Genomic DNA, 13745 nt, shown 5'->3' with positions numbered 1-13745 from the left:
GAAATGTAACCATGCTGTTGAAAGACTGTTAATGTGGTTTCTTTCATTTTGATTCTGTTCAGTAGTGAGCTTCTGAGGCCTCTGAGACATAATTAAGTTTTTCAGGCTCAGCTAATGCAGCATGATGCTGAGAGACAGCTGATAAAAAACACTCAGGACAGAGATTTATATGGAATTAAGGCAATCTGGGTATGGCCCAAAAGCATTTGGTTAAGTATCCAGCCCATTCAATAAGTCATTACCACAGCTCAGTCGGTGTGTGGTCACTCAACCCTGCTGTCTGGTTGCCAGTTCACTTGGTTTCCAGTTTGGTTTCCAGCTGACTTTGTAGTGTTTACACCTAAGACACATGGAAGCAAATTCTAGCTTGCTGTGAGGCAGACATCTGCAGTCACTCTGCAGGCCGGATTTTGAAAATCCAGGTCTTTTTTCTTCCCAGTGCCTTGGGCTTGACATGCATCTTTGCAGATAATGTGTGTGTGCCCCTCTTCTTACCTCAGTATGTCTGTAACTGTAAAGTCAAGTCTGCACACAAGAGCTCTTTCTTTGTGCAGGCCTGGCTGAGTCATGCAAAAAGATGAATCTGATGCCAAAAAGTGTTGCCTCCATCCTTTTTTTCATTTAGCTCACTTCTCATGTACCTATGCAGCATGGTTTGGTTGAATCGCTTGAGGACTAAATATATTGAGCATAAAACTATTTTAACAGGGAGTCTGAACAGGTATCTTTATAATATAAGTGCTAAAATTACATATTTCTGTATGCAAAGGTGAGTGGGAGACACTTCAGTGGCTCTGAATAGGGCGGCCTCCACTGGAAAGGGGATGTCTGTTGTTTGGGGGTGGCTGTGGCACAGGCAAGACTTCCGATAGAGTGTGAAGGCAGGACAGTCTCTTGTTTCCATAGCACTTTCTCAGTTGCAGTTCTTCCTGGGAATAGTGTGTCTGCTTGTGCTGGACCTCTCTTTCTCAGCGTTGAGAGCAAAAGGTGTTCTTTCTCCCTTTCTGGAAAACATTTTGAAAAAGCAAGCTGTACATTATCAGGCTAGGCTTAGAATTATGTTAGATTTGGCTTTGTTCCATATGCAGTTGAGAGTATAGAAGCACATCCACTCTTTAACAAAGAAGCCTCCCTGAACACCACTTTGAAAAGCAGAGATTGTTGCTTTGGAAGTTTCTACTTTTTCCTTCTTGTTCTTATGTAAGATTACTCTTCACCCACTCCTCCAGTAGAATTACAAACAATAGTAAATGCTGGTAGCATTAGACCTGGCATGAATGGCTTTGTTAAAATGATAACATACGTTGGGACTGACTTTTGTTGCCTCTGTGTGCTTCAGAAGGGACACAAAGAGGTGATAGTTGTGTTTCTTGGGAGTGCCAGTATTGTTGGCTTGCCCTGACTGAGTAGAGGATGCAAAAGTGGGCTTTGGTAGCTGAAAAAGTCTGAGAAAGCCTGATTTAGCCTGCAAAGAGTGAAGGAGATGTGTTAGATGAGGGCGAATCCCAGAGTTCATTGGCAGAAGGAGTTTCAGCTTGTGTATAACTTACAGGAGCAGATTTTAGTGAAGAGGTGAAATCAGTACCTCTTGCTGCTATGTTCTTTCTAGCAAGAGGCAGATGCAGTTGTACACGTCCCTCACCTTGCTGTATTTCTGAGTTGCACCAGTTAGGAGAAGATTTACATGAATGTCCATGTCAAGAGAAACCAATTGAGTGGCCGCAAGAAAAGAGGGTCTTGGGTAAGTTCTCTTAGAGAACTTAAATTCAGGTTTTAAATGTCTCTTCTCATATTGTCACTGAATTCAATGATTCTATGATTCTAATTTGGGTCCTGCTGCAGAGGGAAAAGTTAGAGCTTCTGAACATTCACAGTCCCTGTGCTGTTTGGTGACTAGCATCCTAGATACATGGTGTCTTAACATTTATAATTTCCATTACTTACCCTGTTTCATGTTTCAACTTGCCACTGATTCTTTAGCCAAAGACAGACATTCCTTCTTTTTCACTTTCTAAGTGAAAAAGAAAGCATGTCTAACTTTACAACTGGTATAAACTGTGCACTGCAATATACAGGAGGCTTTTCTCAAAGGGGTTTCAAGTGCTCCTAAAACTTTATGATGTTCCGGTGATAACTAAATTTGTATCAAAGAGTGTGGGGTTTTTTGTAGATAGGAGCATTTTTTATTAAGGCTGTGCACGATAAACTTCAATCACAAAGTTGCATTTTTCATGGGAGGAGGAAACAAAAGTTTCTGGTTATGAGGTTTAGCTTATCCTTAATCCTAGCAACCTCACTGCCGATTTTACCTGGACTGATTCATTTCCCCTTCTTGACCTCTCTGAAGAGGAGGGAAAGGCTTTAGCAGACTCAGGCTATTCATGTTCTCTGTTGTACCTTCCTTAGAATTCAGCACACCTTTGTCAGTTGGTTCCGAATAAATCAGACTGGACACAAAGTCTTTCTCTGAAATTTGAAGGCAGCAGAAATTTTATTAAAGTTCCCACTTGCTGATCTGGATGTTTAGGGGTGAATTCAGGAGTTCCCTTACCTCATTTTCAAAGGGCTTAAGGGCATAAGAAAGACACGTTTCATTTTACTTTAGGGAAGTGATTGTGCCCCTGTACTCGGCACTGGTGAGGCCGCACCTCGAATACTGTGTTCGGTTTTGGGCCCCCCACTACAAGAGCAATATTGAGGTGCTGGAGCGTGTGCAGAGAAGGGCAACGAAGCTGGTGAAGGGTCTGGAGCAGAAGTCTGATGAGGAGCGGCTGAGGGAGCTGGGACTGTTTAGCCTGGAGAAAAGGAGGCTGAGGGGAGACCTTATCGCTCTCTACAACTACCTGAAAGGAGGTTGTAGAGAGGTGGGGGTCGGTCTCTTCTCCCAGGTAACAAGTGATAGGACAAGAGGAAATGGCCTCAAGTTGCGCCAGGGGAGGTTTAGACTGGATATTAGGAAATTTTTCTTCACTGAAAGGGTTGTCAAGCATTGGAAGGGGCTGCCCAGGGAAGTGGTTGAGTCGCCATCCCTGGAGGTATTTAAAGGACGTTTGGATGAGGTGCTTAGAGACATGGTGTAGTGGTGGTTTTGGCAGTGTTAGGTTTATGGTTGGACTCGATGATCTTAAAGGTCTTTTCCAACCTATATGATTCTGTGATTCTGTGATTTGCTTTCTGCCTTCCCCTGGCCCACAGCAGCCCAGAGCCCCACTGGGAGAGCACGTTTTTCCACCCTGCACCAATCCTGAGTGCACTGCGGTCTGAGTGACTAATTTCTGTGTACTGTCACCTTACTGCTCAGCACAGCCACAGCTGGGCCAAGCACACTTCACTGGATCCTATTCCTTCCACCTCAGCAACCCCACTCACTTCAGGTCTATGAGAATTTCAGGGTTTTACGTGAATGTACAAGAGCGCGTGCTTTTCAGAATACGTTTGTTACCTTTTTTACTTGCCCTTGTGAACCATTTTTGGATCTCGGTAAGCGAATCTGTCTGCAAAATTTTGCTGAGTTTTTCCACCACCTGGAAGATGTACAGGATAGTTACCATGAAGTAAGAGAAGCTGATTTGCGACAGTTTTTGCATGTGTTTTAGTTTAGCTGTGTGAGTGTGCAGTTTTACAGCTGTGCAAATTGCCCAGCCTAAGATGTCCCATCATTTTTGCCACAGTGTGAGCTAAGGACAGCAGTCTGCAAAAGGTGGTGTTGAGCGAGTGCTGTGTACACAGCACTTCAGAGACACAGGAAGGAAATCCCAAGCAGTGTTTACTACATATAAAGCCCCTTGCGTGTGACATGTAATATTTGCAGGCTGTTTTTTAGAGAACAAGTTTCAGCCCGTGTGCCAGCTGCATTGCTCCCCCAGTGATTGCCAATAGCAACTTCCAGTTAGGTGAAAGTAACTCAAGAGTAAATGCTAAATACAGAAGTCAGTAGACTCCACACTGGGGTGGCGGGGGGAAGGAAATCTGACCAATAAAGTCCCACATGACCCTCGAGAGAAATAAAAATGTGTAACATCATAGGAAGCCATATACTGTAGCACTCATGTCTTACCTTTATTTCATGATCCAGGTAGCTCAGGTCAGAATTCACATTCTCCTGGATGTGAGGACCGTAATGCAAGTTGACGAATGGAGAGGAAGGCTGGGTGAGAGGCGTGATGTGGATTCCCTGTCTATTTGCAGGTTGTGCAGAGGCTTGGAATTGTTTTTTCAAAAGCTGTTCCAAAATAGAAAACAATGTGTAAAGGAATGGCTTGACTCCATTTAAGCAGCAGTTAAAGGCAATGTGAAGTATATGGTTAACGCTAGTCCCCAGCAAGGGTGTGCAGCAGAAAACACATCTAAAACTGTTATTCGGTTGAATATGACCACCTATAGGTTAATTGCATAGGTTAATTGTTACAGTTTCTAATATACCGTCACCGAGAATAATAATAGATATTCATGGCATAATGGGTAGCATTGAATGAGAATGAAGGTGATGCTGGGTAACTACTGATGGAAATCAGATGAGGAAGGGATTAAATGTGGACCTATGGTCTGTTCGCTTTTCCATGATGGGTTTGTAGTGTGCTGCTGAGCCACTACTCTTTCTTTCTCTGTGCGCAGGCTTCACCAGTCTATTAAAGGCCCAGGAATCAAAATGTGATTGGCAGAAGGTTCTGTTTGTAAGTGCAGAGGAAAAGCAAAACGCAGCTAAGAGCTATTAAGAAACGGTAGTTTACTGAGTGTGGGTACATGGCAGTATCTGTCCATTACGTAGTTATTTTGCAGCCAAACCACAGTAAGTACAGTTTGAAGAACTGTGATCTGCATGTATAAGTGAACAGTAAAAATAAAGCATGGTCTTTACTCACCCAGCTCAGGAACAAAAGACCAACATTTAGACAGACCCCCACCCCCCAGTTAAAACAGAAAAGTTAGGAGAAAAGTGAGTCCTTGTTTTAAACATCTTTACTGAAAAACGTCTTCGTAGTGCCCTCTGCTGTCCAGTACCAGTGCAGCAACACTTGCATTCCCTTTTTCTCAAGAGTGTGCAATCCTCCTTGTGATACTGTTTGTAATGGAATATTAACTTAGCCCTCAGCTCTCCTACAGTCGCAATAGAGGAGGCGAGTAATTAGATAGCCTGCAGCATGAGACTAAAGACTTGTTGCAGAAAGAATCTTTTACTGGAATTTATGAACACAGCTGCAAAGTTGGACCTAAACCCCAGCGTGCTGTTTCTACAAAACAGTGTCAGCAAAAGTAAAACTGTTGGCAGTAAGTAATCTAAAGAATCTTTGTGTTGTGAGGGGAGGAGGCTTTTTCCTGTGCTTGTTTTTTGTATAGTGTGACGTTTTTTCTCCAGCAGTTTGAAACAAAATAAATTTTATTCCCATCTTCATTGGGTTTGACCATTTTTCTTGCTAGCGAAGCACAGTGACATTACAGAGCTGAAAGTGATACAGTTACAGCTTAGTTATCACGCTACTTGACAACATCTCCCTTCCAAGCTCTCGTGTTCTACACATGGGATCCTCACATCCCTCTTTTTGGTTCTGCGCTGTCCTCCTTAGCAGTCCAAGACTGTCAATTCAGGTTACAGTGTTGAGAAGTGAGAGAGAGAGTGCCAAAATAAAGAGCTGTGTCTTTTTTTCCCTTACCTTTTCAGATGAAGTAGGGTTATTTTGAATCCTTTCAGGAACATCTGCACGTCCTTCTGGAAATGAACAGGCAGAGTGTTTTCTCAAGTTGAAAAATAAAGGCCATAAGATACACCTTATGTTATATCAGGGCAGGGGGGCGATTTTAATTACAAAAATGCACAAGCCATACTTTAGGTATCTCTAGGGGGGTGTATTTCTTTCCTTTTTTGTTTGCCTTTACTACCTCACATAGTACATTAATGCAATTATTTGCTGAGATGCCTAAGAAAACTGAAGAAAATCCTGGAAAGTGTATTTCATAGATGCATGCTTGTAGTGCTGTGTAACCACTATTGCAGAATGTTGCTTATGGATGGAATAATTGCTGGTAATTGTGAAATTATTAGATGTCTAGTGAGCATATAATCTCTAAAAGCTATGAAGATGCCAGAGTAGTTAGCGGGGAGAAATCTTGTAAGATGCGGTAACTAACACACATAGAAGAAATACTTGCCTTTTAAATGTACGTTCATTGCCCTATGGTCCCTTTACCTGGACCTGAGCTGTGATGACACAGTGCCCTGGCTGAGACCCAGCTGCACCTTTAACAGCTCAGGTTTCTCTTCTGCTGCGTAATATAGTATAGTACAGCAGTTTGGTGCCTCTACTCACGTGTCAGAGACTGTGAAGTGCCTAGCTCACTTTGCATGAAGCCCTTGAGCTTTGGAAGGTAGCAGTTGGCAGATGTGTTGCTTGTGGCATTCCCAGTTAGCACATGTTCTTGATCAGCTGCTTGCTCAGGGATGACTGTGTTGCCAGCAGGTGGGTGTTCTCTTGAAAAGCTGCTTCTTACAACACAGACCAGAGTGTTGTTTAATCCTGTGCAAAAAAACAAAGGATACAGTCTTTACTACAATGAACATGCACAGTTAACTTACCAGGTGATCTCCAAGGAGAGTCTGTGCTGGAAGAATGGAAAACAGAGGTATCAAACCTGAAATTTGTATGTAATAATACAGGGCTTATGGAATGGTGTGTAAACAGTGAATAAACTTGACATACTTGAATAGATGTCAGAGGGCCATAAGCAGTCTGTTACAGAGGATGGTGTCATCAGCCACTGCCTGAACAGTGACGGTGTTCCAGATAAAATCTGGAGAGTGGCCAGGTAGGGTGAAGCACCCTCATTTAGCAATGCCAATCAGGAGATAAGTATCATTCTTCTGCCTCTCTTAAAAAGCTTGTGGTTTTCAATGAGAGTCGCAGCATTTAATGAAGAACTAGAATCCTCCTTTCTTAGCCAGGGTAAAAGGAATTTTATAAACAATCACTATTTTTATCATTAATGTAAGTCAAACTGGATTTAACATGGCAAAGAAGCAGTGCTATTAAGTAGTTGATGAGGATTTTCAGAACCTTGATTCTGGTTAGTTTCTGACATAAGACAAATATTAAGGAGAAAGTAATTACAGCTAAACATTACTCTGCTGAGAGTACAAAGATATCCACCAAATTAATCTGGCTAAGCCATATAAGACTTTGGTCTTTACTGGCTGTGGTCAGCTTCTCTTTTTTTACCAGGCTCTAGAAAAAGAGAGAGATACACACACGAATGCATACTTTATTTTTTATGTGTTCTATATTTTTACTTTAGGTAGATTATATATATATATATATATGCACACGCAGACACACAGAATTGTGTACATTATACGCTAGGTGGTCAATCTGAAAGGAGTCTTGCTTTGTTCCTTCAAAGGCATCCCTTCCAAGATGCAAGAAATTCAGTTTTATTCAGAACTGATTTGGTCCTGCATCACCCTTCATCCCTTATTACAAAAGTTATATCACAGACTCATCAACTACCAATACCAATCCTGATGCAATATCTACTTATTCTAACAGTCCCCAAGGAACTCGGCAGAGATTTTTTTTCCCTTCATGACCCTTCTGTGCCTCTCCATGTATCAGCAATTTTCTTTCACCTGCTGCCAGAAAGATGCCTTTGAGCAAGCATACAGGGTCAACAAAAGCCCATCCCTAGAAGTACTATTTCTTCTGCTGATGCAGATGGTACACTGATTTTGACTGTATTCCTTTCAGGTGTAGGCAGAGTAATCACAGCTAGATCCTGCACGCAGCAGAGCAGCACGGTATTTTTAGAGCACCAGGTTACTCTTATTAAATGCTGCATTGTGTAATATGTTGCTCCTGGAAGGGTACAAGAATTGTTTGGGTGAGAGTGAAATAGAGAAAAAAAATTGTGACAACCTGTCTCTGGCACTTACAGTACACTTGTGAGCACAGAAGGAAAGAGGAAGAAATTATTTTAGCTTGAAATAAATTATTTTAGCTTAAAAGTCCAGACAGTTGTCTTGGTGAAATAGTTTTAGTTGTGCCTTGTAAAGAATTTAGTGCTGCTAACCTTTATGTTGCCAACCTGAGATTACTCATTGCTGAGGACAGGTAAAGATGCTTAGTGGATTGAAATTAAAGTAACGGCTTTTTTTGATGAAATGCTACTCTTAGACAGAAGCAGGAAACAGGAGCAGTGGGTACTTTTGGAACAAAATCGCATTACACTCACATTTCTCTTTGTGTTTGCTAGGACAGTTGTCCAGGCTATCTGTGTGGGCCCTCAACAACTCTTACCTGGTATGTGACAGACCATCCTAGGATGGGGAATGTTCCTGGAGAAGTAGTACTTTCCCCCTGAGCAGCTAGACTGAGAGTAACACCGGTTGTCCTTCCATGTGTTGTGGTTGAACTGAGGTTCATACACTGACTTGAAATTGGTATTTGTTCTGTAACCTTTCATATTCTCTTGTGGAGTGTCTTTCTGCAGAGCAGGTTGGCTCTTCTGCTGATCGCCTGAGGCCAAACGCTGGAGGTAAAGAACATGAACTCAGATAGACTGAAAGTTAGTGGAAACTTCAATTACTGTTTTTCTTGTTATTTTTACCTCTTCCATATACAATTTGGAGAAGCTGTAAGCACAGGAGGGTAGAAGCAAGCTACCTACTGCTCCACTCCTAAGTAGTTACCTCAGGCAACCAATGCTGCTTGTGGGCACTTTCCAGCTGCTTTTATTTCCTTGCAGTTTCTGCTCCGGACCTTAGCCGCTCCTTCCTGTGCATATCTGAGACCCCTTTTTGTAGTAACAGACTCTATTGAAGCAGGGGGAGTGGATTGCCTTCTGACTTGCAACGAGAAGTGCAGGGACAAGTGATGATAGCAAAGGACATGTCCAGGCCTTTTTGGTTTCTGTCTTTACTAAGGGTTGTGTATGCAGAGAGGCAGTCCCATGTCTCTTAGTACTTGGTATCTGTTCTAGATCTTGGGTTTAGAGGTTGAATAATAGACTAGTAGCTGTTATTACCATTAACTTGGGCTTTTTTCCTTTCCTGTAGTAGCAGTCACTAATGTTCATAGTGTTCTTTGCCTCTGGCACTTGCTTAGGATACTCAGCACCGTAACATCTAAGATTGGGAACATCCTAAGAATGGCAGTTTATTGAAGGCACCTTGCAAATGTCACACAGAGGGGTTAGCTAATCTATTTCATGATGATCCAGAATCAAGTTCATCATAAGAAATTCACCTGTAAGAGCTGCGGGCTGTAAGAGCCTGGATGGGCTGAGAATGGAATAAGCATTCGTCAGTTATCTGTTGGGGTCAGGAAGCAGCATATTTTAAGGACTATGTGGAGAGAAGAGGGTTGGGAAAGGACAGGATGTCTTTTTAAGCAACTCTTAATGTTTTGCAAGGTTACATTTTTATTCCATAACTATGTCTCACCAGGGGAAAAACGAGAGTGAACTGACAGATTTTGCAATATGCACAGAAGGTCAACAGATGTGAGGAGGCTTGCCCATCTGAAAACAAAAAGTATAAATTCCAGAGTTGAAGGTCTTGCATTAAGGTCATCCTATGCCCTGACAAACCAACCAAGCAAGGCAAGGTCAGTGTTTGTCAGCTGTGAATCATCACATTTCAGTGCACAAAGAGGCAGGGTGGAAGCTACAGTTCATAGAAATGGTTTGGAGCTTATGGCAAGCTCATCCTTTTTTTTCAAATTTCAAATACCTGTATCTCCTGATATCAAAAGTAAAAATACACATCTTCTGATTTTGATTGTAGTGGATTGATTGAATAATTGACATAATGGAAATGGCTATTTTCTGTAACATCCTGATTGCATTTGTATTTATACAAACAACCTTTATAACTTCAATTAAAAAAAATAATTAATTGGGAGGCTAGCTTTTCCAAAGCCCTATAATTTTTTTAAATGTGTAGTACTTACCATAAAATATTCTCTCCATATGCTTAACATTAAATGCTTACTCAAAATAGTGTATAAAGTAACTTGTAGGAGCAGAAAACACTTTCTTTTTTCTGGGACTTCTGATTTTCTACATAATCCTACTTATGTTTTTATGTTGGCTACCTATAAAGGACTAGCTATATCTAACTGAAGTTTTTAAAAATTACGTTCATGTGGGAGGGTTCTCTTTATTAAATTGTTTAGTGGATTTTCTTTGGTAATCTAAACTGTCTTGTGAAACATACTTTTAGAATCTCACTAGTTATTTAGCAGCCTCAGAGTACTATATACAATAATTGCTGGACAATACATGTTGGGGATTTTAGGGGTGTTACTTTACCAAAATAGCAACTTATGACATTGTTAATATTCAAGTTAGTAAAATTAAATGCAGTGATACCACGAACAATTGGACGTTTGACAGAACTATGTTAGCAGCCAGCACTCATTTTTATATTGTATATAAAATCACACCCAAAATGTTGATTGTCATCGCAGTACTCAACAATACTTAAAGGCTTCCCGTTTCCTTACAAAGAATGCATACAGCAGTTATTTAGAGTAGTCTTATCTGTCTAATCTGACTGTGTTAATGAGCTCTCAAGAAAAAATGTAACTTATGTCATTTATTGCCTTTTCACCAGTTCTCAGTCTATACCCGGAAAGCGTGTAAGTGATGGTGTAATGGACAGAAAGGTCTAACTACCTGAGAAGCAGAGCTGTAGAGGACCTTGTTCTCGGCAGGATGCTAGGACAGCTAGCTAGGTTTGCTAGCTGCAGCAGGTAATGTTCCCCCTGTAGCAGGGATTCACGTCTTTCCTCGGGTAGGGGTCTTCAGCTGAGCGAGTGGCAGCCGGCTTGTCTGCTCTGCCGAGCAGCTGTGGCAGGCACTGGGCTGGTGATGCGGGGAGACTCTAGAACCGCTCTTGTTGACACTTCTGAGCTGCGCACCGCCATGGCAGCAGCACAGCCCTATTTTTTGCCTGTCATTAGCAGAGGGAAAAGCTTGTGTACCTCCAGTTCATCCTTTATGTTTTTAGCACTCTTCCTCTTTAATATTCGTGACCAGAAATAACCTATTTCTGTAGAGAATTAATATTTGCATGTGGACACAGGAAAAAAAGGCTGTGCACAGGACTATAAAATCACCTGACCTTGGGGTTTTGTGTTCAATAAAATTCACAGTTTTGGACAAGATTTTAGGGATGATTTTTTCTAGCGTACAAGTGCAGTGCTACATAGTTTCAGCAGGTGAAATTGTTATCATCAAGTAGGGTTAATGGAGTTAAATGAGTAGGCGTAAAAATGCATTTTCAGGCATTGACCAGTAAGGATCTTAAATGTAGTCACGCGATTGCTGTTTGAATCTAGTAACAGGAAGAAAATCTAGAAACCTACATTGCGATGTGGCCACTGGTTATTGCCAGAGATGTCTCCAATGGTGCTCTGCCCACAAAAATAAGATTCCTGCTACACTGAGGTTGCAACTCCAGTACACTTTTCAGGTCTCCTTACAAATCCTCCAAGTTTACAAGTGTTATTATATAGACTCAGACACTAAGTCACAGGATATTTTGTGTCTCGGTTTCACAGGCTCTTAGTTCCTTACCACTGCTCATATTCCAGAAAGCACAGCTATCAGAGATGACTTTTCCTTCCCTGTGATGGTGGACCAGAATCAGTGCTTTTGGTCCCACCGAGGGGCCATAGCGGTCCATTAGCTTGTGGTCTCCAGGCGCAACTATTTCAGGGCATTATACCTGCAAGTGACTGCTACTCATTTAATTTTTTGTTGGTTTTTTTGGTTTTGCAAGCCATCTTGGGAACAAAGAGGAGGATAAAAGCTTTGTGAGGTCAACAATAAATTAGATTGAAGTTTCTCGTCATGATTTTAAGGTCTTTTGTAGAAAAAATGGGGCACACTCTCTTTCTTTTTGTACTCACCAGAAGTGGGAATATACGGCATTGTCCACAAGAAGTTGGAGAAAAGCAAAAAATGGAAGAAGTGTGAGGAGGCTTTTTTACACTTGGAGGGGGAAAAGAGGAGTGTGACTGGTGTGACTCTGTCATTACGACAAATGTTTGGATAACTTACAGGCTAAGATGCTATTGAATCTTTTCAAGAAGAGAAGGCAGCTGATAGCAGAAGCCTTAAGAAAGGGTCCATGCAGCTGCTAGCTTCTGATCCTGCAGCCCAAAATGGCCTGTTACCGTTTGCTTTGTTGTAAGGCCCATGTAGAGAAGAGGCTGTTGTGAAGGTACAGAGGTAACAGGAAGCATGGGCTGATTTTGAGTTGTCATACGTGGGGACACAAAGTGTCAGTACCCCTAGGGCATGTGTTAAGATGTATATTTTGTTTCTGAAAGCACTTTTATCAATTCTTTTTAAATAAAGCCAGCAAGGTTGGCATGAAATTGTGGATCTACTTCCTCATGAATCCTCTGTGTCTGTGGATGGGGGAAGAGCACAAGAGAGCGAGAGTTAACAGAAAGTACCTGCATCTTTGACACATGTAAGAGACAGTGGGGCATTGTTGAAAGGAGGAATGCAAGAAATTCAAAGGATGTGGAATGGACTGCAAGAAGTCTTTCATACTGCTGTTCAATTAATTTTTGAGTAAACTGTGACAAGAAAATGGCTTCCTGGGGACCACGACTGTCTGCCTACAGAACAGACTGTAAGTTGCAAACTTTGTTTTTCCACCGTACTGCGTTTTTTTACGATTGCTTGGGATTTACAAATAGTTGCTATAAAAGCAACTTAAGCAAATAGCCAGCTGACTTGTTAAAAGGGTGGTGCCATTAAGATCTCACATAGTGCATTATTGTCTTTATCCAAATACAGCAAATGAAAGTGAGGTTCTGGAGCAGCATTTTCCTGAGATGCAGTACAAGGAGCTTAACTTTCTTTGGTAAACTGATGAAAGGGATCATTTGGGAAAACTTCATTTTTTACAAAGCAGAGGGGTAGATTCATTGACTGGGGAATTCAATCTAATTCTGTGACTGGAATTCCTTTGGGGAGGTACTACTGCTGATGCTGCAAGACAACAATTCATAATGTGTTAAATGTTGAAGAGATGATGACATATCTGAAAGGAGAAACGGAGTATGGATGGAGTCAGGTGAAGGGCAGTAGTGTTAGCTGCCAAAGTTATGTGTTCTGTGAGGTTTGAATACTGTATGGTTCCCTTGTTCAGCTCAGCCTGTTGACTTCAGTGGAAGGTGAAAGGATGAAGTATTATTAAGGTATCAGAATCTGCCAGTAATTCTGGCACTTTGCCTTTTCACACTTTCCTTTCCCCAGAGCTGATCCATATTTCTTCCACTATAGTGCTATAAAAATACTAAGATGATTTTTCAGTTTTAAAGGGAATAGCTTTTTTGGACATGTATTTTGTTGCCTGATGAAAAACATTTTCCAAATGTTAATTGAGGTTGAAATTGTGCTTGGGTCCACCAGTTTAGACATAATGGAGGATCTTTAGTTACTCTTGAAACTTATTCTTATCTATCTCTTCACCTCAGTTATCTATACCATCTTGGACCGCTCTCCAGTAGTCTGGGCTCAACGTGAAGTCTTGTTTTCAAAAGCCTAAGTCTCGTGGAAAGCAAGAAAGATTTGGCACATAAGCTAGGTAGATACCTAGGGAAAACTCAGAACTAGATTTGGGGATTTGCACGTGCAGAATATCAAATCCAAGAATTTATGCAATGCCCATCTATATAAGAAAACAGCTAAAACATCTGGCCTTGGCCAGCAGCAGGTCCCTCTTGGAGCCGGCT

At 41.5% G+C, this 13745-nt stretch overlaps 1 protein-coding gene across 1 annotated transcript; it reads right to left on the bottom strand.

The window, feature by feature from the left end:
* Window positions 1-2305: 2305 nt before the first annotated feature.
* C4H4orf17 (chromosome 4 C4orf17 homolog) lies at window positions 2306-11925 on the bottom strand. Its single transcript, XM_075500504.1, has 7 exons — window positions 11904-11925; window positions 10974-11041; window positions 8286-8517; window positions 6336-6512; window positions 4058-4377; window positions 3443-3524; window positions 2306-2466 (listed from the first exon to the last, which is right to left on the bottom strand). Exons 1-7 carry the CDS (start codon window positions 11923-11925, stop codon window positions 2306-2308), a joined length of 1062 nt encoding a protein of 353 aa, XP_075356619.1.
* Between the last annotated feature and the right edge of the window lie 1820 nt (window positions 11926-13745).

Source organism: Mycteria americana, chromosome 4, assembly GCF_035582795.1.
Source record: "Mycteria americana isolate JAX WOST 10 ecotype Jacksonville Zoo and Gardens chromosome 4, USCA_MyAme_1.0, whole genome shotgun sequence".
Taxonomy (NCBI): domain Eukaryota; kingdom Metazoa; phylum Chordata; class Aves; order Ciconiiformes; family Ciconiidae; genus Mycteria; species Mycteria americana.
The sequence above is the reverse complement of the archived record's forward strand: the minus strand, read 5'-3'. Positions and strand labels throughout refer to the sequence as shown.